This window comes from Cladophialophora psammophila (assembly GCF_000585535.1).
Source record: "Cladophialophora psammophila CBS 110553 chromosome Unknown aczJe-supercont1.3, whole genome shotgun sequence".
Lineage (NCBI taxonomy): Eukaryota > Fungi > Ascomycota > Eurotiomycetes > Chaetothyriales > Herpotrichiellaceae > Cladophialophora > Cladophialophora psammophila.
In genome coordinates this window covers 923,973-948,834 of record NW_006912924.1, presented here as the reverse complement: position 1 = coordinate 948,834, position 24,862 = coordinate 923,973, and the positions used below count along the sequence as shown (strand labels likewise).

The 24,862-nt window shown below is 51.0% G+C and overlaps 10 protein-coding genes across 10 annotated transcripts; 3 read left to right on the top strand and 7 right to left on the bottom strand.

Moving 5' to 3' along the window:
• Nucleotides 1-234: 234 nt before the first annotated feature.
• On the top strand, nucleotides 235-1,467 carry A1O5_02530 (uncharacterized protein; the record flags this gene model as incomplete). Its single annotated transcript, XM_007743144.1, has 3 exons — nucleotides 235-511; nucleotides 603-1,037; nucleotides 1,160-1,467. The coding sequence occupies 3 exons, from the start codon at nucleotides 235-237 to the stop codon at nucleotides 1,465-1,467; spliced, it is 1,020 nt and encodes a 339-aa protein (XP_007741334.1).
• A 370-nt stretch (nucleotides 1,468-1,837) lies between these two features.
• A1O5_02529 (uncharacterized protein) lies at nucleotides 1,838-2,878 on the bottom strand (the record flags this gene model as incomplete). The annotated part of the gene is made up of 1 exon (XM_007743143.1): nucleotides 1,838-2,878. One exon carries the CDS (start codon nucleotides 2,876-2,878, stop codon nucleotides 1,838-1,840), a length of 1,041 nt encoding a protein of 346 aa, XP_007741333.1.
• A 586-nt stretch (nucleotides 2,879-3,464) lies between these two features.
• Nucleotides 3,465-3,863, top strand: A1O5_02528 (uncharacterized protein; the record flags this gene model as incomplete). Its single annotated transcript, XM_007743142.1, has 2 exons — nucleotides 3,465-3,623; nucleotides 3,678-3,863. 2 exons carry the CDS (start codon nucleotides 3,465-3,467, stop codon nucleotides 3,861-3,863), a joined length of 345 nt encoding a protein of 114 aa, XP_007741332.1.
• A 566-nt stretch (nucleotides 3,864-4,429) lies between these two features.
• On the top strand, nucleotides 4,430-5,080 carry A1O5_02527 (40S ribosomal protein S15; the record flags this gene model as incomplete). The annotated part of the gene is made up of 3 exons (XM_007743141.1): nucleotides 4,430-4,447; nucleotides 4,525-4,601; nucleotides 4,714-5,080. The coding sequence occupies 3 exons, from the start codon at nucleotides 4,430-4,432 to the stop codon at nucleotides 5,078-5,080; spliced, it is 462 nt and encodes a 153-aa protein (XP_007741331.1).
• Nucleotides 5,081-5,526: 446 nt separating this feature from the next.
• On the bottom strand, nucleotides 5,527-7,185 carry A1O5_02526 (uncharacterized protein; the record flags this gene model as incomplete). The annotated part of the gene is made up of 1 exon (XM_007743140.1): nucleotides 5,527-7,185. The coding sequence occupies one exon, from the start codon at nucleotides 7,183-7,185 to the stop codon at nucleotides 5,527-5,529; it is 1,659 nt and encodes a 552-aa protein (XP_007741330.1).
• Nucleotides 7,186-7,418: 233 nt separating this feature from the next.
• On the bottom strand, nucleotides 7,419-8,402 carry A1O5_02525 (uncharacterized protein; the record flags this gene model as incomplete). The annotated part of the gene is made up of 1 exon (XM_007743139.1): nucleotides 7,419-8,402. The coding sequence occupies one exon, from the start codon at nucleotides 8,400-8,402 to the stop codon at nucleotides 7,419-7,421; it is 984 nt and encodes a 327-aa protein (XP_007741329.1).
• Nucleotides 8,403-9,459: 1,057 nt separating this feature from the next.
• On the bottom strand, nucleotides 9,460-9,822 carry A1O5_02523 (uncharacterized protein; the record flags this gene model as incomplete). Its single annotated transcript, XM_007743138.1, has 1 exon — nucleotides 9,460-9,822. The coding sequence occupies one exon, from the start codon at nucleotides 9,820-9,822 to the stop codon at nucleotides 9,460-9,462; it is 363 nt and encodes a 120-aa protein (XP_007741328.1).
• Nucleotides 9,823-12,028: 2,206 nt separating this feature from the next.
• Nucleotides 12,029-14,734, bottom strand: A1O5_02522 (uncharacterized protein; the record flags this gene model as incomplete). The annotated part of the gene is made up of 1 exon (XM_007743137.1): nucleotides 12,029-14,734. One exon carries the CDS (start codon nucleotides 14,732-14,734, stop codon nucleotides 12,029-12,031), a length of 2,706 nt encoding a protein of 901 aa, XP_007741327.1.
• A 620-nt stretch (nucleotides 14,735-15,354) lies between these two features.
• A1O5_02521 (uncharacterized protein) lies at nucleotides 15,355-16,245 on the bottom strand (the record flags this gene model as incomplete). Its single annotated transcript, XM_007743136.1, has 1 exon — nucleotides 15,355-16,245. The coding sequence occupies one exon, from the start codon at nucleotides 16,243-16,245 to the stop codon at nucleotides 15,355-15,357; it is 891 nt and encodes a 296-aa protein (XP_007741326.1).
• A 978-nt stretch (nucleotides 16,246-17,223) lies between these two features.
• A1O5_02520 (HAL protein kinase) lies at nucleotides 17,224-18,094 on the bottom strand (the record flags this gene model as incomplete). The annotated part of the gene is made up of 2 exons (XM_007743135.1): nucleotides 17,224-17,435; nucleotides 17,488-18,094. The coding sequence occupies 2 exons, from the start codon at nucleotides 18,092-18,094 to the stop codon at nucleotides 17,224-17,226; spliced, it is 819 nt and encodes a 272-aa protein (XP_007741325.1).
• Nucleotides 18,095-24,862: the final 6,768 nt, after the last annotated feature.

The window sequence follows — 24,862 nt, the reverse complement described above, 5'->3', positions numbered from 1 at the left end:
TCCGTCGCCATCTTCAGTCGGTGAACGACTTTCCCAGCGAACCGACGATGCGTACTGATTCGGTCTCGGCATTTGTGATGCTTACCTTTATTAAGTAGTTTGTTAGCCTTTCATCTTGAATGACAACGCCATAAGTCAGTCTTCATCGCCCCAAAGCATAGTCTCCAGCATTACCCAGAATCTCATATTACCAATATACTGTATTCCCTACACAAACTTCCTTTTCAGCGAAAGATGGCCACTACAACTGGAACGGTAACAGAGACCATTCCTCCGGTATGGGGCGAGAAGGCGGACCTGGCAGAGGAGTTGGTTGAGAATGCTCTCAAAGTCAACACCAAGCCCCTCTGGACACAGATGGCACGATTGAACCCTCCAGAGCCAAACCCAAAGTGTGTCCCGTTCATTTGGCGATACGACGAGGTCAGACCGAGCCTCCTCCGGGCCGGAGAAATAGTCACGGAGCAGCAAGCCGAGAGGCGGGTGCTGATGTTGGTCAATCCCGCCAGAGGTATACTTCTCTTTTCCGTCAAGCAGGGCACTTTGTAATCACAAGGGGGGGATAAAAGAATGCTATGGCTAACCACCCTCTGACTCTCCAGATGCACCCTTCACCACAGACACGCTCTACGCGGGTCTGCAGCTGGTGATGCCCAATGAAACCGCCCGCGCGCACCGACACACGGCCTTCGCCATGCGCTTCATCATCGAGGGCCAGGGCGGCTTCACCGCGGTGCACGGCAAACGCATCACCATGCAGCGCGGCGACGTCATCCTCACGCCGACCTGGAACTGGCATGACCACGGCAAGGACGGGTCGGGCCCGATGATCTGGCTCGACGGCCTGGATCTGCCAAACTTCGTCCATTTCCCCGTGCACTTTGTCGAGCATTTTAACCAGCCGCGGTATCCCGCCGCGGACGTGGACTCGAACACGAGCCCGATTGTGTTTCCTTGGAAGGCGATGCAGAAGAAGCTCGATGAGAAGAAGGGGGATTGGGCCGAGGAGGACTATTTGAAGGAGGATGGAAGACCAGGTAAGGAAGACATTCCCCCCAAAGAAAACTCGCGTCGCTTTTCCAGTCCTTCACCATCCTCCCTCTTGTTGCACCAACAAGCAGGAGACCACCGAGCAACTAACACCGCTGGGCCATAACAGTCTCTAAAATCCTCGGCGGTTCTGCCGAACGCTTAAATGCCGGGTGCACATCGCCCGCCGTGAGGGAGACGGCGTCGTCCGTCTACCATGTCGTCCAGGGCGAGGGATACAGCGAGATCGACGGGCAGAAATTCCACTGGAAGCAGGGCGACACGTTCTGCGTGCCCGCCTGGAACAAGTACCAGCACACCGCTGCCGAAGGGTCGGAACCTGTGTACCTGTACAGGTTCCACGACAAGCCCATGTTGAAGTCGCTCGGGTTTTATCGTGTGGAAGGTGTTGACGTTGAGAGTTTGGTGTCTGACTAGAGTAAGCTAGAGTATTGATAACCTGTAATCGATCGCTTTTGAATAAAGGATGCGATTGAGCGCCTTGCTCGAGCCAAGGTTCTTTTCGTGTGTCACAGTATCGGATGAAGATGGCCATATCAGCCTTGCGTCCCTCCAGAGACAAACACACAACGGGAATTCCAAAGAAGCTGCTGGTGGAAACGCCCGCTGCCGTGCTTGCATATCGTAAACCATATAATCTCCATTGAATACAGTGGTAGCTAGCCACACGTGTGTCTTCCTGTAATGCAGAACTCCGCCAACACCAATGCTAAGTTGTCAATAAGGCTAGGTAAGTTCCAATATCATGTCGCAAGTCAAAAATTTCATAGGGTTTCCTGTCTCCTCCTCACCTCTTCTTCCCTGCAAGGTTCATAAGCTTCCGACGCCGCTCCTCTTTCTCTCGCTTCAATTGAGTTTCCAAAGCCAACTCTCGGGCATCCTCTTCCTTCGCAGTCCTGAGAGCTCTCTGCTCCTCTTCGTCCACCTCAAACGCTCCAGCTTCCATATCAGACGACACATCAGAGGCATAATCTTCTTCGTCCTCTCCATATCCGTCCATGTCATCCGAGACGTCCTCCTCGTCGGTGCCGAGGTATTCATTGTAACTCGAACCGCGCTTTGCTGCCGGTTTGGACCGACCAGAAGCAGTACCCATAGTGCCTTTGTAGGCAGATGACGGGGGAGCATGTAATGGCGGCCGAGCGACTTTGGGTACTTTTGGCTGATCCGTCTTTTTCGCGGGACTAACGCTTCGAGATTTATCCTGCCTTTTACCGCCAGTTGCCAGACGGCCACCGCTGGATTTCTCGTTCACAACCTTTGACTTTGCCTCTTCTTGACGTCTTCTCTCAGCCAATCTCGACGGCTTCTCTCGATTTGTTGCCTGGTGCTTGATCAACCCAACTTGGCTTTGTTGTGTTCTGTCCACTTGCGCTTGTTTTGCTCGAGCCATCAGATCTGCGTATGAACCCCTGGCTGGACCTTTGGCTGTTGCGGTGGTTGGAGTGGTTGGCGCAGAACCAGGTTTGGGTGAGGTCACCTGAGCGTCGAGCTTCGGTCTGGGCAAAGGAAGAAATTTTTCATTGGACGGTTTGGGAGCGTTGAGAGGAGGGGCAACAGGGCGTCTCGGGATAATAGTACTGGTTAAACCGGGTGTAGGATTCGGCCTAATGTGCTTCTCAGGCGGTTTTGCAGAGCTGTCGTCGGCCTTCCGCTTTGTGCCATTCAGCGGCGAGGGGCCTGTCGGCAAACCGGGCCGGAACCCAGGCTTGCTGACGTCGAGACTTGGCCGATGTGCATTTGCGCTGAGCGGTCTCGCTGGCGGCTTTGGTGGTGCTGGAGACTTGTCGCTGCCGATTGAGTTGACGATGTCGCTGAAGAGACTCATGATGGGAGGCTGAGCAGTGAGTCAGAGAAACTTGGAAGGTGGTCAAGTCAGAAGGTTCGAGGCCGGGATTTTATGCATGATTCTCGTGTTGGCCCGCGGCCGGCCGGCGCAATCACTGTGAAAGGGTATTCATATGGACAGAAAGAAAGTACCTGATGCAAGCTCTTAAGACGAGTGCGGCTGACGAGTGACACGGAGGAGGGAAAGAGGAAGGCAGAGGAGTGAGTGAAAGAAATAGGTGAAGTCGATCCACGTCCCCGCCTCCAGGTGGCCACTTCTTAGTTGCCATTTGTTTGATGCTTGCAGCTTGACACGCGACTGGTCTGCATCCGGACCCGGCTAACTTGCCTAATAAAATCTGGGTCTTGAATTTCGCAGACCACACACACAACCTCCAGGCAATTGACGATTTCTCTGCGACTTCCCACGAACGAACAATTACCAGAACTCGAAGTGCCAGTCTCCGCCCAAGTCAGCGGTTAAATCGATTGTCTCTCTTGTTCGCCAATTTTCCATTCTCCGTAAGTCAGGGAAGGCCTCGAAACATGTCGCACACTAATATTCTGCGGGAAGAAACAAATTCAAAATGAAGCACCTTGCAGCATACCTCCTCCTTGGCCTCGCCGGCAACAGCGACCCCTCTGAAGACGACATCAAGGGTGTCCTCTCCTCTGTCGGAATTGACGCCGATGAAGAACGTCTCTCCAAATTGCTCGAAGAGTTGAAGGGCAAGGACATCAATGAGGTACAGTGGTTTGTTTCTACTGGGATCTTGGAGAGGATACTGACAACGCTATAGCTCATTGCGGAGGGCTCAACAAAACTCGCCTCTGTCCCGACTGGCGGTGCTGGTGGCGCTGCTGCTCCTGCTGCCGGTGGCGCTGCGGCTGGCGGTGCCGCTGCTGCTGAGGAAGAGAAGCCTGCCGAAAAAGAAGAGGAGAAGGAAGAGTCCGACGAGGATATGGGCTTTGGTCTGTTCGACTAAGCGACAAATCACAACAGAGGCTATGAGAATTGACTACAGAGAATCTACGACCGAATTACAAGGCATACGTGGTCGGAGATGGGAGTGACAATGGCGCTAACAGACGGCACTATTGACCACTTTTGGGTGCACGACCTATTTACGCAAGGCCAAGTCAACCAATGCCATAACGGCGAGCAATGCGAAGGCGGGACATCGCTACCGCAAGACTTTGACTTGTTTCCTTGCTAGGTTAGAAAAAAGCAACCTTCGATACCTCCAATTGATCCGAGTTCATTCAAATTCCACATGATGTCTTCCAATATCCCATAAAACGTGAAAGTGCCGTAGCCCTGAAGACTGAATTCCTTGATGGAGGAGGGCGTATGCCACACAGAAATGATGCCAAGAATTCAAGTCACGTGGTGCACTTTGCCCTAAATTTTCCTGAGAACCTTCAACTTGGCACCCGCGCTATTGTCTGCAATCGTCCTGCATCACCGCCAACTGCACAACCTCATTTTGCCCTCTTCGCTTTCGACGGTCAGATCGAAAAGCGAACCTGCGCAGTCCTCCGGAACGCAATCATGGCCGACACCGACTACGTATGTCTTTTGATCGATCTTGCTACGATCCCAGTGGGATGTGTTTGGGCGTCTTCTAATTAATCTCATGGTTACAGAATGCCGAGGAGGCCGCTGAGCTCAAGAAGAAGAGAACATTCAGAAAGTTTTCCTACAGAGGCATTGATCTCGACCAGTACGTTTTGTTCAACTCTTCGAACCTCCATCTCCCGTCCTCCAAAAGTTCCAGATAGACAAGGGAAAGTGGAAAACGAAATGGAAGGCTAACACACAATCTCGCATGCTAGACTGCTCGACATCCCCTCCAACGAGCTCCTCACAATCCTCCATGCCCGCGCACGCCGCCGATTCAACCGCGGCCTGAAGCGCCGCCCCATGGGCCTGATCAAGAAACTGCGCAAGGCCAAGCAGAACGCCAAACCCAACGAGAAGCCCGACCTGGTCAAGACCCATCTGCGAGACATGATCATCGTCCCCGAGATGATCGGCAGCGTCATCGGCATCTACAGCGGCAAGGAGTTCAACCAGGTGGAAATCAAGCCCGAGATGGTCGGCCACTACTTGGGCGAGTTCTCAATCAGTTACAAGCCCGTCAAGCACGGTAGACCCGGTATCGGTGCTACACACTCTTCGCGGTTCATTCCGTTGAAGTAGACGGCGAATGCCAGAGAGAGGGAGAGAGCAGCGGGTGGAAGAGTCGTGGGCTTCACGGGAGATTCTTTTTTCTCGCACGGCCGATATGGTGGGGCGTCGTGATGGACTTCTTTTTTCATCCGAAATGCATGGGCTCACGGCAGATGGCGGATGTCGATGAAAAGAAAGGGAACTGCGAGGATGCGATGGATCCAAGCGTCTCTGCATGACCCCAAAAGTCAAAAGCTGCAAAATGAAAAGGACGGCTCTTGACGTGAATCATTAGGAGAGGAAGATGAACGCCGTATTTGAACAGAAACCCAATGTGCTCCCTCGCCCCGTGTGCATTATCCATCTTTGCCCAGCATTGCCTCTGAAGCCCTCATCACCTCGCTATGCAAAATCAAAGTACATTGTGTCAATAGTGGTACAATGTTTCGTTTTGCTGCGCCCCATTATTCGTACTGTCACTGCGAGCCTTCTTCCTTTTCGGTACCGTCATCCTCCACCACTGGAGAGCCAGCGGTGGCTGGAATCGTGTCCATGGCTGCTGCCTCATCCGAACCAGTCGGCTGGCACAGCACCTCGCTCATGCCTTGTATCTCTGGGTCTTCCTCGATCAATTGCTCGATCTCACGGTGCCTCCTCTGAGCACGGCTCATCTCCTCTTCGTCCTTGTCCTTGTCCTCATCCTCGCCCTCTTCCACCGTCGTCTGCTCCTTTGCCACTTGTTCCTCATGTTCAGGAGTCAGATCCACGACGTTGGTTGTGTCAGAGCAGGGAGGTGGATCAGGGCCGGCCTCCTGGTCCTCCGGCTGGGCGTCCGCAGAGCTTTCAGACAGATTCAACAGCCCGTTCAACTCCCCTTCGACCTCGCTGACCCCATTCATGGGTTGCAAGATCTCGCTATTCTCCCTTTGCAAGATATTTTCCCTGCTCAGCGGCGTCCCCCGCTCGGCAACGACGATCGCTTCCCTGTGTCGCCTTCGCAAATGCTCCTCTTCCTGGCTCCTCTCGGCGGACCTCAGTCTAGCGCCAGCCCTAGTAATGGTCGATCGTGCAGGTTCGTCCCAGAGCGTGATGTTGTCCTGAGGAGCGGCGGCGTTGCCGAGAATCAGCCCTGCAGTGTCTTCGCCATTGACCATTCTTACATCGTTGTCTTCGTCGGCATCTGCGTCGCCGTCGGCCCAGCCCGACGAACCCCATCTCGCGTTCCACGAGTCCCGATCACTGCGCCCCATGTCCATATTCTCTTTGTAACTGCTTGCACTCAACCCGATTTCACGCATCTGTCTCCTCGCTGGAGGATACTGCATCACCTCGAGGATGACGTCCCCCATGAGAGGGTCGTCAGAAAGCCAAGCCGTACGATCAAACAATCTCGCCACATCGCATCTTCTGAAGTTGAACTCCGAGTTCTCTGGCAAAGCACAGGGGAAAGGGTAATTTGCTAACCACTTGGTGACCAAGCCCGCGTGCAAGGCGGTATCCATGACTTCTGTGTAATGTATGTCGCGCCGCGAAAGGCTGTGGAGCACATTGGTGAAGATTTCGAGCAACTGAGCTTCTTGAGAGGGCCGGCGACTGGGACGGATGGGTGACTGTGGCGGCGTTTTCTTCTTCTCTGCCGCGATGGCCGTCTCTTTTTTACCCTCTTGGTTGATGTGAATATTATGCTGGGGAAGCACATTAATCAAGCCACGAACAACCGCCGTGATGGCCTTAGCGTCTCGAAATTGACCGGATATCGAATCGTTGAGCGCCGGGTGAGTGAGAAGCATGTGTAAAGCGTTAATGGCATTCTCGCGGCGATTATGGTCGTTGCTGGCCAGATCGCGCAATAATAGTTCCCTTGTGCGAGATCTGACGGTTCGGCTGGCAACGATCTTGATGGCCGAGGTGCGTAGATCATAACTATATCCGTCTGCGAGTGTGCGTAGAGTGTCGAGCTTCAGCGAGTTCTCAGAATCCTTCTGGAGACGCTTGGCCGGGGGTGGAGGGTCTGGTGGTGGCGCTCTTGCTGCGTCTTTGACTTGTTTGAGCAAAACTGGGACTGTAAAGCATGCTGTTCCCAAGCCTAGGATTAGGGCAGTTAACAAAAAGCGGTTCGAGCTCAGGAAGGACATGGCTGATAATACATCGACAAGGAAGATGGAAAAGAGGAAACAAGAAGCAGATCATGACGAGACAAGGCTGAACAAGGCTGAAGTCCCTCGTTCGGGTCATGTTCGGCGAATCTTCCCACTATGAGAATGATGCACTGTCTACGCCCGTGGTACAGAAAAACAACACAGAGTAATGCCCAATGAAGGAAGAAGTACTGATTCTTACAATTGTCACAATACTAGGCCGCTCAACTTCAATCATGATCTACCTCCGTCGTCCCGGGGCACCCTTCCATTTTCTCATCTGGGTACCTGTATTTGCACCAAAAACAATAGTTCCACCTTTCTCGAAGATATGCCACGAGCTTTGACAACTTCTCCGGCACCTCGAGGGCCTCGAATTCATTAAGTTCTTCGTCTTCCTCGTCAAGATCAACGTCCACCTCCTCCACTTCCGCCTTCCTCCCTAATGCCATCCGGTCCTCCTTTTCTTCATCAGGATCGATGTAATCAGGCCGTCTCGACAGAGACTGGTGGAGGTCATACCTCATCCTTCGATCGCGTTCATTAATGGCTCTCTGCTTGACGAGGCTGCGCCATAAGACGTTGATGCTCTTCAACGGCCTGGGCCTTCTTGGCTCTGCAGTGTCAGTTTTCTGATCGAGGGACTTTTCTCCCTCATCCTCCTCGTCCAGCCTTTCGCAAACCTTCATCGCCGCCCATATTTGAACTTCCATCTTCTTCTCTTCTCGTTCTTTCTGCTGCCTTTCCCGGAACTCGCCGGCCTCGACCTTTCTCTTCTTGCCCGCTTCTTGCTGTGCTTCCACCTCTTCTCTGAATTTGCGCTTCTTTTCTGCGTCGGCTCCGATTCCAGAACGGGAATCTCGTATTTCCAGACCGATAGGTTCGAGGAGGCGATCGTCTTTTTCGCCATCTGTGGCTGCTCTAGATGCGCCCAAAGCACTCCCCGGTTTGTAGCCCAATGCAGCCATCATTTTAAAACCCTTGTTGCTTGTGTCCAGCGTGGTGGTATTCAGTGCCGACTCCCGCTTCTTTCGCTCTTCCTGCGCGACTTCGGCCTTGGACTTTGGTCGGCCTTTGATTTCGGCTTCTCGAGCAAGCCGCCTTTTCCGCTGGGTCAGGGTCTCGCCCCTCTTAGAGGTTGTGTCGTCTTCGAAGGTCATGTTCATGTAGTCGTCCTCATCGCTCGCGGCCTCAGGGCCGGTCTGTGAGCCCATCCTGGGACCCGATTTCGCGAGTTACGCAGCTTTGACGCAGTGCGGCCGCGAGGTAGATCTGCGCAAGGTCAATATCCTACGCAAAAATTGTCCGCTGTAACGAATCACTTGAGCTGCGTTTGCAAAAGTTTCCAAGGCCCTACCCAGGAAAGAAGATAGAGATGGAGGGGGAAATAAAGGTCTCTGTCTGAGTGCTTCTTACCGTCGGGGCCCTGGATCATTCAAGGCTCAACCGCCCACGCTGGGGAAGAGACTGCCTAGTCGAAGATGAGAGAGAACGCGGCAAGAACGCGGTAAGGGAATATGGAAATGGGAATTTAGCCTTATGGTCACGTGCCAAATATAAAATGTTCATGTAATTAACCCCCCTAGATTTTGACTTGAAATTGTCCCGAAAATGGCTTCACTTTATGGACACTTTGATGTGAGTTTATTACCACCACCACCGCTGCACAGAGTTGGCGCTCAACGCTAACTATTTTCTAGCCTGTGACGCAGTGGTTAGCGTGTCGTTCTTATATTGTATGCTCCCGTCGCATCCAGTATGACTCTTTCGAGCAATGCGAAAGTCGCGAGTTCAAGTCTCGCCAGGATCACTTTTCTTTTTCATATTTGGTCTTATCGCAAGGATTTTCTTTTTGCATCTATACAAATATCCATGTACGGAGTAATCTGACATAATATGTAGTCATCGCCAAAAGAGCGTATGCCTCCAATACCGATTTGATCATGCCAACACCGCTATCATCTAGTACATCCAGCTCAGTGAAGCCATTCCTTCTTCTCTTCGCCCCTGTCGACCTCATAATCCAGCAACAAACCGGAAATAGGACTTTCCCAAGACCGATCCAAGCACCCAGAATACCAACATGTAACCCAAGTCTATCATGGGTGTCGAACAACAGCGTCCGGCTTGCATATACAACCTGCCTCGATCGCCACGCGTATCTCCACTTGAAGAACCCCGGAGCCAGATCCAACGCGTAAAACCCTGTTGATGCGTCGGTGACGCCATCCAGAAGATGAGCCACAGCGCTGTTCAAGGGTTGACCGAAGATCATTGCAATATTTTCGCACGCAAGACCATACCTAGCCAATTCATCATCCAATAGACGACGAAAGTGGCGTGGCCGAAATGATTTGTGTTATTTGCGACGTCAGTTTCCAACCAGGCGTTCTGACCAGGCGGCGGCTTGCGTGATAAAGGGAAGTGAAAGGCTAGGCCAACGAGACTATAGCAGAGCGAGAGACAGAAGTAAGCTATGATCGTCGAGAAGTAGCGCCAGGTGACCAAGTGGATGAATTTCAACGGTGGATGAGGGTCGGAGGACTCCTCGAGGACAAGTTTCATATGCGTCGGGATGAAGAAGTCGAAAGAGAAGGAAGCAAAGATTATGAGGTAGATGAGACCAATGCTCATGGCGGGAATCGCACGTCAGAGGATCTAAGGAGGATGTTAATGATCACCGTGTTTGATGCAGTTCGGGAGGGATTTGGACTCACCAAAAGGCCGCAAGTTGAAGATACTGAAGGCAACACCATGCGCTAAAGCTTATGGAACATAAAAATATGCTTTGTGGCAGAGAACTGTTTTTGAGAACAGATTGCGTCCAGTTGCAGCCAAAGGCAAAGCTAATATCGAGGCGAGACGAGTGAGCACAGGTGTAATATACTGGTTGGAGGCTTCGATATCTCTGGCCTGATTGACAACAACGGCACCTACACCAAAAGGGTCGTAGGATGTATTTCCGTTTTGACGGCTTGTCTCAGTAGTGCCATAGCATTGTTGTTGACGATGATTGCTCGTAGGTATCACTCTTCATGGACTGCCAAGCGTACTGCAACAGGGTCACGGCTGAATATGGCAGGATCCAGGAACTCATAGCCCAGCGGATATCTCTAAGGCACGCCCGTGCGTGATTGCTGCTCGATCGAAACGACCAAAAATCAGCTCAACGGTCTCGTAAGGAGGTAAAGTTGCATCGGAGTCGACCACGGCAATGGTGGCAGAGCGAAGGCTCTCGCGCACTCTGAAAACGACTCCCAATATATCGATAGAAGTCCAAGGACAAAACCGCAAAGCATGATGACTATTTCGAGTTAGCAAGAGGTAATGAACAGGAATACTAGAAGCACGGGTGCATCAATGAATACTTCAGAAATACCGCACTCAAGTCTTGGAGAGGGAAGAATCAAAGAAGCCCACGACCGACGGAGTACGAAGGCAATCGTCTTCTTCGAGATCTTTCAGAGATAGGTCATGTCCTTCTTCTTCTTCTGCCAGAGTGCCGCTCGACGGGTTGCTCTGATCAATACTGTTGTTGAGATTGGGAAATCGCAGGATAGTGATGTAACGAAGAGAATTATCTGGACGGGGAACATTGTGGACAACCAGAGAGTTGTTGCTTGTCTGGTTCGACCCAATTGCACTGCTAACATCTCCCGTGTTCGACTCAGGATATCCGTCCGGCTGTTTTCCCTGTCGCCCACCGCCCCGCCGCATTGTACTCCCCATAGCTTGCCATCGGCAATGAAGTCTTGAGATTCAAGTGAGAACTGTATATTGTGTCGGATTTGAGGAAGACTTCAGCCCGAAATACGAGGGAAAGAGCCATCAGTCCAAATCGTCAGGATGGACTGTCCACAACCCCGTTGATTCCTCTAACCCGCGATTCATCTCGAGGGGAGTCCGTAGCTCGAGTTTGTTGTTTTTATTACCTTTCTTGGAACATTGAATGCCATTAATAGGAAGGAGGGGAGTGGCTCGCATTCCGACCACCAGTCCTTTGCCGGGATGAGATGCTGCCAAAGAGTAATCCTTCCAATCCGGCTCCCTGCGTCCAGCTTAGCACAATGATCCATACCTATTGATGAATGATTGTCATAAAGTTTTAGTAGCTGGTGAGCTTGTGGACGGAATATGTAGGCGACACGGTCTGGTAAGGTGATCTTCCTTGGTAGGTTGCTGGCTATTTGAAAACTGAAAGCCATTCACCGTTAGACTGGAGAGATGACCTTTTCTGAAAGTTTATGTTTGTGTTTAGCAGCAGCGGCGCCCTCCCCTGTGCTGATACTGTTAGTTGTTTCTGGCAGAGTGGTGGCTTCGCCCTCGAGCATTCTCGAGCTTGTACAGCGTAAATCCGTGCTTAGACAGTCACAGTGGCCCCCATTGGTAGAATGACTTGCTGAATGTTGATTCAGCTCGTTCATGAATGCATCGACGCGTTCTTTTGATAAATTACCGAGACAGCACGGACTCGTTCATCTGAATCCGAGTGTCGAGGTAATGAATGCGTGGAACATTTGACGACTGGCTGGGAAACCCCACATTCTAAATTGTACTTTGCAAGGCTCTCGGGAGACGTTCTTCAGCCCACAGTTGAAGACCAGGCGAACAGGGTACATATGATTCAAGAATCACGAGTAGACCTTGCGTCAAGTTCAACACTAAGCTGATCAAAATTTCAATAGAAGCTTCCCGGCAATTGTAACCGAAGATCGCAGCTGCGAACAACTTGACGGAGAAAGCCAAAAAAAAATAAGGTCCATCAAAAATCGTGACATGTTTTCATGCGATGGGTCGGGCGATACGATAACATCCCGATATCCTAGCTACTACTGAGTCCCTAGAATTTTCCCTTTCTCTTCCTTCTCTCCCTCTCATAAGCTTTCGCTTCATGTCCTTCCTCCCCCTGGATCTCCGCTACCAACCTCTTATATTTCTTTTCATACTCTTCATCTCTCCTCTTCTTCTCTTGCAACTGCTGTCGCGCGATGAAATTGGCATCTTTCCGCAACTCTCTCATTGCTCCCTTCCTCTCCTTCTTATGCTCAGCTTTCAATTTAGAGAGCTCAGCGCGATGGCGGTCTGGGTCATAGTGTCGGTCGGGGTTGTAGTTCTCGATGAAGGAAGGTAAGGAGGATTTTATCGCGAGTGGGCGGTGGTTGTGTAAGAGAAGGGGAACCCGTAATTTGACCGATGCGGACTGGAGGGTGCGAAGGGTAGAGAGCGCGGTGCTGCTTAGTTTGAGAGTTCGCAAAGGGAGCGTTTTGCCTTGATGTTCGAAGTAGCTGAGGGCGTGGACGAAAGGCTGGATAAATTCGGGAAATGAGGACTTTTGGCTCCAGAGTGAGGCGGCTTGCACCGTTAGACGGATGAAAATGTTAAGAAGAGCAAGGCCTTGTGTAGGCTCGTTGTCATCATTTTGACCCATGATGAAGTCTTTGAATGATAGCTTCTCTGGTACAATCGCAGAGGTCAATTTTACCCGCAGGGGTGTGGCTGGCAATCTGATGGGAACGTCCAACGGGTGGCCGACATCGACTTGTTCCGGTAGTGGTGTCGGTGAAAGGGTAGCCAAAGCATTGGTAACGTACGCGATCACTTCTGGAACATATCTTTTTGCAAGTCGCTGGTATCGAAGTGCAAGCGAACAGCAATAAGACCCAGTACTGAGGTCGCGAAGAGATTGTATCGAGCTCTGCCCAAGATACCGTCCAACGGTGAGCATTGCGGGCGTGACTACAGAGTGGAAATGATCTGAGGTCGGGAAGATAGTCGAGACACCGGTCAAGATGACAAGATCTCCAGGAGACAACTGAAGCGGCCTCTCGTCAGCAATGTTTTGGAGATGTGTGCGGAAAGCCGCGCCGACGGCTTCCGGCGATGATTTTGCCATTGAATGTAAGTGTCGAAGGAGGCTTTCGAGAACAGGAAATGTGACATTGTCGGTGTTCCCCAGAAACGCAATATGCTGGGTTAGTACACCAGCGAAAGTGTCAAGCTTTTCTTGATTGCCCTCGGCGAGACCTTTGTGGTAGAGTGCACGAATTCTTTGCACGATCGTTGGCAAGTCTGCGACCTCGGAGTCCTTAACCACTTCCAAGAATTCTTCGTGTGACTGGGGACAGGGGAAAGTGTAAGCGAGGTTGCTGCTGGTTGGAGTCTTAGTCGCTGTCTTTGTTGCGCTCTGTACCTCCTGTGGCAAGACCAGCCCGTTGATGAAATCGTCATCGCCGTCGTCTTGAACGTCGCTTTCGGATCCAGATTCTTCAGAATTTTGTTCGCTGGCCATCTCAGGTTCCGAGTCCGAAGCGATTAAGTCGTCATCAAGAAGGAATTCGTCTTCATCTTCAACATCGAGTTCCTTCTTAGAAGTAGTATCGAGGTCGGGAGCGGACAGGCCAAATGCTTCCGCGTCGTCGACATCAACATCTTCGTCTGGCCCTGGCTCGTCATCTTCGTCATCCTCGGAGCTCTCTGCTTCGCCCTTCATTCTGCGTATCCTCTTGCGCTCGAGCTCTTCGAGTCTAGCTGCCTCCTGGGCGGCTTTCTCTTCGTCAGTTTTGGTCCGTACACTCGGTTTTGAGCGAGTCTCCAATTTCAGCTGTCTGAGATTGGCTTCGTACTCCTTCTCGGCTTCTTCCCTGCTCTTTCCTGCCAACATTGCAGCACGAGAAGGATCCATGTGCGGCTCTACAACCGCACTTGATACTGGCAGACGTTCCTTGTCCGGGACTTTTTGCCCTCGAAGCGCTTCATAGAAATCGGCCATGCCTTTGTCCAGCTCCGCTCGAAGATCGTCGTCATCAGCCTTGGCAGCTTGACGCTCGGCTTTGTACATTTTGGACTTTGCGATGATTTCTTTCATTACCTCATTCTTGGTCTTCTTCCTCTGCGGATGACCTTCTCCATCCTCCTCTTCGTCATCGACATCGTCGGTTTCGGCGAGGCGCAGCCTTTTCCGAGGTCTATCATCCTGATCAAAATCTCCGTCTGCATTTTGCAAGTCCTTCACGTTATCATCATCAAAGTCATCTTCGGCACCATCCCCAAAGTCAAGTGATCTTCCGCCATGTGTAAGCGTCATTCCCTCCTCGCTGTCATCCTCAAGATTGAACATGGAATTTTTCTTCATCTTCCGCTCATTCTGACGTGCAAACCTTTCGGCTGCTCTTTGCTCGGGGGTCATCGTGGGGTCATTCTCTCCGAACCGTCGATCGAGCAGTCCGCCCACCTTGTTGCGACTTTGTATCTCTTTCAATAATGTCTCTCGCCGCCGCTCTTCACCCAGGCCACGTGTGACGCCCGGCCGGCCGACTGTGGGTTTGGTATTCTTTGCATTGACAAATTCATACTTTGCCTTTCGGGCAGGTGCCTTGACCTCGAAGGGATTGAATCGTTCTCGAATGCCCTCGAGAGCGGCATTGCGCTGTGCTCGCTTTTGCGCATCTTTGGAGTTCGATTTTCTCTGTTTCTTTGACTTTTGAGAACCAAGGACACCGCTCTCATGCAGAGATGCCTTTAACTGCTTAAGCTGCGAGGGCGCCATTTCGGACGTACTTGGGGAAATTTACGCACTGGAACTCTTGAAATTGAGTCGCCGCAGTCAAAAAAGTTTCGGCTGCGAGGGATGAGGAAGGTATGCCGATGGACGAGGCTGAGTGAGGCTGAATTATCGATTGTCTTAGAGCGGCCACATTTTTCCACCGCAGCAAGTCAACAATACTAAGTACCCATCTCACCATGTCACAACTATCGGCAAAAATACACTTAAGGCCAAATTAGTGTCTCCCAGAATATCTAAATGAAGGTGGATGTGCGCAATTCGGACATTGGCGACTGCGATGCTCTTGAGACTGCCCTTCGTTTTGCTTCTTGCAGCAAGTGGACACTTTCGTAAATTTTCCCACTGCTTCTAAATAAATCTTTCTCTATATGTGCGGATTATCGTTGGTGATCGCCCATCCCATTAATAGTGTTGAGGGTATTTCTCAAGCTTTTTGTCTCCTTTCCCTAGGGTTATCCGCATGGGGTCATACCCAACCATTTTCTGGTACTAATCTAGAGGATTGAACCTGGGTCTTCGCGAGAAGAATGTATATCGATTGTCCGAGAAAGACAGAGAGGTATGTCGACGAGGGAAGAAATCCAGCCGTTTCCATCGTTCATCTATTTCGTCTTCTGCGCCTTGGAGCCTCGGTAGTAACGTTCAACGACATCTAATCCCGTCATCTTCTTCAGTACTGCATCAAGCGTCCCCACGGGCAAAAAAGAACACAGCCATACTTGTAACGCATTTCCTCCTCGCCATACGTGGATGGGAGGATGCCGTTTCGATAAGTCTCGAACAACTTTCGTGGCCCACTCATCTGCTGGCATTTCAGTAATATTGATGTCCGTCCGCATAAACTTCTCGACCGGTTCTTTGCCAGGCAGATAGAGCGAGTCTTCGGGTAGTGTCAAACTACCCTCCGAAGAGCCTCCTGACGATGAAGCATTGGCGAAAAAGTTCGACCGTACAGCCCCGGTCTTCAGGTCGATGACTTTAATGTTGAAGGGTTGTAGCTCCTGCCGTAGCACTTCAGATAAAGAAGCCAGGGCAGCCTTGGTGGCACTGTAGGGGCCTTGAAGAGGCACAGGCATGATGCCTGCGCAAGAAGTGTTGTTCACAAGCAAGGCGCCGTCCTTGGCGTTGCGGAGAAGAGGAAAGAACAGTTGGCTCATGCGGAGAGCGGAGAGAGTATTTATTTCAAACAGCTTGGAAACTTCAGATATCGAGGCATCCAGAAGTGGAGTGCTGTAGCCTTGTCCGGCATTGTTGACCAGGATGTCGAGGGAATTGTTCGTCAATTGGGAAGTAGCTTGGACTGCTGTTTTGATGGAGTCCTCCGAGAGGACGTCAAGCTGCAGAGTCTCGATACCCATGGCCTTGAGAGAGGCCATTTTGGCGGGGTTTCTTGCGGTTGCAATGACGCGATCGCCATTCTTGTAAAAGGCGATGGCGAGGGCAGCTCCAAGGCCACCGTCAGAGCAGCCAGTGATCAGCACGGTACGAGCCATTCTTGAGACTCGTTGTCTTATATTATGGAGCTGTTGAGCGGTTGGCTGAATAGTAAGAATAGTAAGACTTATCAAAGTTTACAAGTTGGAATTTGCAGCTTCGGCCCGGCCAAACAGAGCTTAATACTAAGCGGCACTAACCTGTTTCGAGAAAAGCGTTGCCGCCCTGTGTATGCCGTCTGTCGCGAGGCTGAGAGATTCAGGAGCGTTTCAACCCCTTGCATTCCGTGAAACAGGAGCACAATCAGAAAATCACAGCCAAACTCTGCATTTCATTCACCCTATCTCGCGAGATGACCAATTCCTCGTCATGCCGGCCCAATTTCTCGACATCGTATCATAATATCTTTCAAGTATTAGTATTAGTCACGGCCAAGATCTTCCGAGCTCGTACATCTGATGCCGAAAGGGTCGACCCAGGTAATCTGGGAAAGCTCGTACCAAAACAAGCTTGTCAGACGGCAAGGTTTGCGTCTTCACAACTGACCACATAGTCTACTGTGAACTTCTGCTACCCGAAAAGTGTGTCCGGCGGTACTCAAGCCTAACCTCTGTCATAACCCGTAATAGTAGCCTCATGTTTCGACTTGATGGAAGCTGGTGGTCAATTTCAATCTTCTCTTTCAATACAGAATTGAGCAAACTTATCGGATGGACAACATAGACCTTGATATGTACACACTCTGCTCGCCTCGAGTGCATTTCACTTCGGTTCCAGGGGCGGAGTGTTTACACACAAAAAGCTGGTCCATGGGGTGATTATGCAGCCCGTCAGATCATCTCCATGTCACTATCTGTTCGACTCGTACAAACAATGGATCTTCTGAACTCAGCTGTCGGCATATATGTCATTCAACGAAGCTCGCTTTCGAGGGTCTATATCCAACATCTTAGACACAATGGCGACCGCCTTTGAAGGAAGACGGTCGAAAAATGTCTGACTCAGTGGTCAGTAGACTTCAGTACACCAGCCTAAATTCACAGAATTGACACTCTACTCACGGATGAAGTTTGCGAGCTTACGAATACTCTGGAATCCTCATCTGATACATGAGGTCTCTCCCATGGTAGCTGTCTCAACGTCATGGCGTAATAGACCATAGCGAGAGACCATATGTCTGCAATTCTCGGATCGTATTTTAAGCTTCTAAAACCCTCAGGGGCCATGTACGGATCTGAACCGATAATATCTGCCGGAGTTTAGCAGTTCTCTCAACCGTAGAAATTAGTTCACGAACATACCATAATGTAGCAGAACTTTTTGTTCGAGGAAGTCGTATGCCAGAACGGCTCGACCGAAGTCCAGCAGTTTCAGCTTGCCATGAGAATCCATCATAAGGTTCTCGAGTTTCAAGTCTCTGTGGGCGAATCCATGCTGATGTACATGTGCTACAGCGCCTATGAGCTGTTTGAACAAGCATTCTGACTCAACCTCAGATGAGTTTCCTTGAGCAACAGCGGCGAAGACACTCTGAGGGTAATATTCCATTACTTCAAACCATATTTCATCTTTCTCTTTGAGATCGAACACCTGAACAATGCTGTCGTGGTCGCTAACCCTCTTCGTTATAGAGTGCTGTCGCAGGATCTCCTTCCGGTAGTCTTCGAGGGTGCTGTGTTCTTTCGGATCCCACGCATCAAAGACTTTGACTGCAAATATCTCAGTTTCAGATGCTTCGCACAAATAGACTGATGCTGTTGAGCCTCTTCCAATAGTTTCAACCCGTGATCCATATCTTCGAAGGCTTGATGGCAGAGCCGTAGTAGTCACCGCGAACGCGTTAAGCCAAAGAGCGACAGCGTAAAGTAGTGTGCTATGGTGAAACAAACATCTTATAAACATGCCCATAGTTGTTCGTAGGATTGTATCTGCGAAAATTTGACAGCTATATGACGCGGGACAAGTAGGCTAAGAGAGTTAGACATATACAATGCAGCGGTCCTTACACACCAGTCCGAGGTCTTCCAACGCAGTTAGTACGCTCGTGTAAGAAGTATGATCATTGCGAGGGCCTGGAATAGAAATCTCAGCAGAGTGACAAAGATATAGCCATTCATAATAACGAAGCTACTTAGTTTAAGCTTTAATCAAGGAGTACCTCGTGTAAAGGGGTAAGCGCTAACTCAGGTTGTATATTCGCACTACTTGTTCCTAGGTCCTGTCGGCCTCCGTAAGACGTTAGTTAAACTTTAACTTGTCTAACGCCTCATTCGGGATCTGTCTTGCGACGTTATGGAGCGGGCATGGAAACCAAAAGGTTTTCACACAGTAAAGTTTCATCTTTATCGCAAGCTTCCAAGGAAACCATACCATCTCTCCCGCCATCTTTTTCAATGATTCGAGGAAAAATGACGCGAGAAGCCGCTTGCAGACCGTTGCCTTCGTGCTTATGATATTTCTCATACTGTAACAAGGCAAAGTGGCTGTGCTGTGATGGGTTGTGCTGGGCTGGTAGAGCGGTGGCAGGGAGGAAAAGTTGTCTAGTCACATGTCAAACCAAAATGGGCTGGCAGAGAGGGGGGTGCGGAACAGTTTACAGTGCTGGCAGTGTGCCATTCTTTACAGTTTGAGCAGAGTATCATGAATTGAATGGTTTTGATGCCGTCGCCGTCAGCCTATTCTTGAGTGTTTTATTAGTCCTGTCCTGTTCCTCGATGCTGCCGCTGTGCTAGGTGTTCGTAGCTCTAGCCGCTGCCCCTCTGGGTGGTGTTGGTGTTGTCTTGTCAGTATCAACCAGAAACGCGTTCTCGATTCCCGATCTGCTGGACAGGCCTCTGTGCGTTGTTGCACGTGCACGCCGATGCCTTGAAGTGCTCTGTTACAATACGGACTGTGGTTACCAGAGGAGAGCAAGATGGGAAATGGTCGAGGGCAAAATAGGCCGTTGATAGCTAAGATGTATATGGATCTCTTGGGTTAATCCATGCACACCCTCATCTGAGTGTTTATTAGGCAAATGTGGCAGATGGTAGACACCAGTTGTTGAGAATATGAAAGTCTCCCTCATGTCAGCTCCATTGATTGGAGTGGCTCTTGTTTGAAGTCTTCCTTCCGACAGTAAGAGAGACAGACATATCGACCTTTTATGTCCATCAGGATGGACAAGGCACAGGCTCGGCGTAAATTGGATCAATATGATCGGTAAGGGATGGTCAGTGACCCTCCCGCACCTTGCGTGAAGCTGTCAACTAGCATGCCACGTTGCGATCTGCTCATACACTACCGAAGACTGCAGGTCGTTTCGAGATGGCCGTGCGACCACGAATAAGCTGCAGGCTCGCCCGCATCCGCGAAATAATGTATGGCGACACTCGAACCCACCCGTCTTTCAATATTGCCGCACTCACTTTCTACGGTCAGGGGCGGGCCGCGGCACAGCTTTGGCGTTACATCTGGTCCTCGGACAATGAAGGCGAGTGTAATCGAATAGACATCATTCTGCTGCTTGTTTCCGTCAACAATCACAGGCGTACTGGCATCGTTGATGAAGGAGCACCATCCACAACCGCCATCCGTGGACTTTTTCCAGTGGTCTGGTACTCGGTCCAAGGCTCAACCCCCGTCAGCATGCAATTTGCGTACTCACCGCTACGTACGTAGTGACAGCAAACTGGTTCTGAGACTTCGCGCTCAGGATGGCGAGAACGAGGAGGGTTCTAGCTCGCGGATGAAAGCCAGGGTTTAGCGACATGCTCAATCCTAATCATGTGCCACATTGCAAAGTCACTGAACGTGCGAGAGAAAAAAAAAAGAGAGGGCCGCAGTGTTTACCGAGCAGAGTTGCCGCAGACGCAAAGGGGCAAAAGTCCACGAAACCACGTTCAGTCCAAGTCAAGGTACGCAGCTTTACCTACTTTCCCAGATCTCTAAGGGGGAGCGCGTCTAAGAGCGGTGCCACCAAACACCTAATCGCTTGACGCGTTGAGGCGGTCTCACTATACCGCGTATATCCGAGTAAGCAGCCGTTAAAAGCGACAGCGCGCCTGGCGAGGAACTATGCCCAAACGGATTTCCCTACACAACCCACCACAACCTCCCATTCCTCGAGTCTGCGGCGCGTCGACTGGTCAAACCGTTCTGTCAACACCGCATCACACCAACATCCTTCGCAGGAGAGGCGCCTTCTCGTGGCGTGGGGTGCTAGTACTCCTGAGTTCCTCCTTGAGAACTCCTTCTCGAGCAGATGCAACTCAGGAGGAAGCCAAGATCTCTCTGAGCGTCAACCCTGCCGGCTGCTCCCTCAAAATGATCGACAACTATGGCGACCATTGACTCTCAGAGAGCGAATCCTGCGTTTGTGATAACACGTTTTGCTTGAAGTCCCCTCAATACCAGACGGTCATCAGTCTAAATCTCACCTTGGAGCTACGCGACACAGTTGACGCTCTCTGCAATCAATAACTTGAGCTGCAGCACAGGCAACCCGTCCCTCTTTCCAAGTCGAACGATATAACCTCTTCTACCGCTACTCCAGCTTATCCATCGTATGGATGCCTTGAAATCCACAGCTCACTCAGATGATCTCCACAAAAGAGGGCCTAATATACACTGTCAAGGAGATAACCTCATATACTCGGTCTGTGTGGGTCATTGCTCCAGCAGCTCCTGAACTTCTCAAGCGCGATCCCAACCTATATATATATATATATATATGTGTGTGTGTATACCCAAAGATAGCTACCGATATACGAGGGCTACCGAGACCAAGTGCGCTCGTCACTGCTATTTCCACGCAGTAGGACGGTCATCAGCCTTCATAGCAGGAGCTCGCAGCATAGCTGCTCTGTACGCGCCTGGACTGACCAAAGGAACTTCAATCAACTATCAAGATGACTTCGACAATCACGCTAGAACTCCTGCATCCTCAGGATTGCTTCGATGGACAACCTAAACAGTTAGCATCGGTCCCTTTCAATGGTAAGGGCACCTTTCAGCAACCCCTTCGATGGCACTTGCAGGACCCGCGCCAGAAGTCGCATCGAGCGCAGCTTGCATGCGATTACTATGGGACCAGAAAAGCCAGGTGCGACGAGCAAAAGCCTTCTTGGGATTGTATGGATGATGGAGAGCACTACAACTACAGCCTCCCGGCCTCTAAGTCTGGTGGCAGTTGTCCTTTCCTTCAGACAGAGGGTGTCTTGACTATAATCAGCAAGCGCGGGGTGAGCGAGCCAAATCCTTACCCCAAGACAAACGACATTTCTGTAGCAGACGATACCCAGAAACCGACGCCCAGCAACGCGGGAGCTGCAAGCAACCCGACGTCTCAAGCAGTGGCGAGATGAATGAGCTTTTCGTCATCTCTACAGCAGTAGGAGGCGACATCAGAGGTAGCGGTGGTGATGAGGGTGTTGCATTCTTACACTACAGGGTTCGACTTCCCCTAGAGAGAGATTGTGGACGACCTTTCCATGATTACAAAATTTCTCCATACGTGGAGCCGGGTTGTCAGAGTTGCGAGACACCAACAGTGCGCCTCGAATACGAAGGATTCGGTATGGACAGCTATGTGGACGGCGACATCGACAGCTATAAGATTATCCTCGTCCGAAAGCCTCTGTATAAGATCTCAGGACTTACAGTACTGCTGCTTGCATGTTTGTGCAGTATGCCCTCGACACATCTGCCGTGCTTCTCCCCAGGCAATGCTCAGCAATCGACCAACACGTCCACTGCCCTGACTTGAGTGTCCACCTGAGTAAAGAGGATCAAGATGGCCACCTGGCGGTATTTTTCCAAATGCCGCGCTAAACTTACCCAACTCGCGCGGATGCCGCAACGCGAAACCTGCTTTTATCAAACGCGTGACTCTCCTGTATATATATTCCATTTCTACCTCAAGGCTGGTCTCGGGGTGATTATACCAGAGTCTAAAAAGGTGCTGGAGACTATACGTCGCACTACGATATTGTATCCAAACTCAAATGTATGCTCTATTGATGCCAGCGCTGACTCCCCAACGACAACCACAGAGGCCTCTCATGCTTCATATCCCTTGACATGACCAATCCTTTCAACATATTATCGGACATTTACCTCTCTCTAAACAACGATAATCCCGAGATGTTTCGTTGTGCCCTTGGGAGTGATACTACTGGAAAGATATACTGGGCCGGAAGGAAATCCAGGAGATCCTAGGCTGCGACCTTGAGCGAGGAATTCATCTGGGACGCACAAGACATTTCACTGGGACCTCGCACATCTTCTTTCAAACATGCCAAACACTCAAGAGCCCAAAACCTTTTCCAATTCTCCCAAAGATGTTCGACTGGAAATCTTCGACCATGTTCTCGCGGGAGAGCACATCGCCGTCGAGCCGATTGCCGACGACCACTACGAGGTATGCGGGCGCCTCTCCGAAAATGATCTACTGAGTAACATGGGGTTGTGTCCGGTGGCCGAGGACAACAAATATGACCCGGGCCCTTAGACATCCCAGATATTGTCGCGGAAAGAGTCCCCCCTATTGTGAGGGCTGGTGGCACACTGTCTCGCAGCGTATGCGACGTGCTCTCTCCTGATAGCATGGCTTTGGTCTTTACCTGACGGAGATTGCTGGTTTAGTCCTCTTCCTAGACCCGACACAACAAGGCAGAACAACACGAAATGCCAAACCGCCTTTTCACACCCGTCTCCAAGCCGCGGGCAGTTGGGACCCCGAGCAGCGGGCAGAGAACGATGCTATTCAAGAGCCACGTCATAGGAGTTGAGACCTATGGGCCAGAACTGGCCGTGAGTCCGATGAATATAGATCGGATGACTTTGCTAACGAAGACACCGCACTAAAGGATGGTGCTAGGACGCTGGTTTCCCCAGGTGCAACAGCAATCCCACAGACGAAAGAACACTAAGGATAACCTTACACATCATGCCAGGGGTGATGCTGATCGCGAATCTCGAAACCAGTTTCAGAGGGCTTGGAAGACTCGACATCCGTGTTTTCCTCACAGCCTACGTGCCGACTTCCGCGCTGTGCGTGCCGGGTCTCCCGCTTGTGTTACGCATCACGAACGGAGAACACCAAGGAAGACTCGCAGCCAATCCAAACCATTGGAGCTAGGAGTCAATCAATTTGAGAAGGAAGAGATCGAGCAGCTTAGCCCCGCTCTTTGAGCACAAGCGCGACTACTAGGCGCGTCCCCTCACAGAGTGCGCCTATACCTGAGGCTCCTCTACAATTAAAGTTAGATGATGTCTGGTTAACAAGCTCTGGGGGAGGTCCGACTAAGGAGCCTCCTCCCAAGGCCCGAGGCTCCTCTGCATTAAAGTCAGACAATATCCAGTCTCTGCCTGTACGGCGTTTGCTGGCGAGAAAACCAGTAGTTAAGGGTCGCCAGCATCCGGCCTACAACATGTGGCTCTCTATCAATCTTCTCCCTCCCTACGAGCCACTTTTATCAAACGTTCACAAAGGTCAAGGCTTGGAGAAAGTACATGGACAAGCACGAGAGGCCATACAAATGTCACTTGCATCCACCGTATTACAACCTTATCAGACGGGAACGGAGAGGTGCCTGAGTCCCCTTTGTGGCTTGTAAGAAGCTGAACTTGTTGACTTCACGTGCCTGGACAGCCGAGCACAATGAATTTTGCGGCGACGGACTAGTTATTCTCTACGAAAACACATTCCTAAATAAACTTATACGCCCACCCACCCCCTGCGGAATAGGAGCCCGCGATAGGGATCAAAATAACTAGCCCAGCGAGGAAACGACGAAAAACAAAGAAAGATTTACGGCCCCAAGAGAGAGTGAAAGCAGTGATTGGACCGTCAATTCAAACCCTGCCCTGGAATGTCCCAGCCATTAACAGTCATAGACGACGCCCAATGCACCTTGCTTCACCGCAGTTCATTTCGAGTCAATCAAGAAGACAGGCCCCACGCGCCAGTCCCATACCATGCCATCGTTGTCTACTCTGTCCTATCGCCCACCAACGAATTGATCACAAGTAGCCAGGTAGTGGTGGACTATGCGTGGGTTGAGCGCCAATCCGACAATACCGCATTCACGACCACCCCAGTCGAGAACCAGCAACTCGCAACATTCCAGCGAGCGAGCCAAGGGAGGTTGGATCGCCATCCGCATACCTGTCCTAAGCACGCCAGAATCCAGCTCCTCCGCTCGTCCCTGGCCAATTGGAGCATAAGAGCATGAAGTCAACTCCAACAACGTGGGGCGAAGATCGGTGATCTAGTTATCACAAACCTTTCGTCCAGCAGATTCTTCACTATATGTGGGCCTCGTGGTTGCTCCTTAATCATCTCCTCGCTCCCTCCATCTGCTCCGGACCATTTCAGTCGAATGTCATATTGGCTCCATCAAAAACGAGTGAATATGACCACTCGAACTCTGAGAGCTTTACACCCCCGCCCTCGTACTAGTGACTATGCCGAGACGATGCATACTCAGCAAGTGTTTCCACCCCAGGAATGAGCACAGGACGATGTGGATCTCCCTGCGTCAGATAGTCGAAGAAGCGTTGACGTGAATGAGACACGGGGTAGGGACCGCGCGGACACACCCGGAATAGGCTTTACCCTCGAGAACCATGGACCTGAACGACGCCCTTCGGCCGTGGCACTATCTCCTACTCTCGGACAAAGACAACTGATGC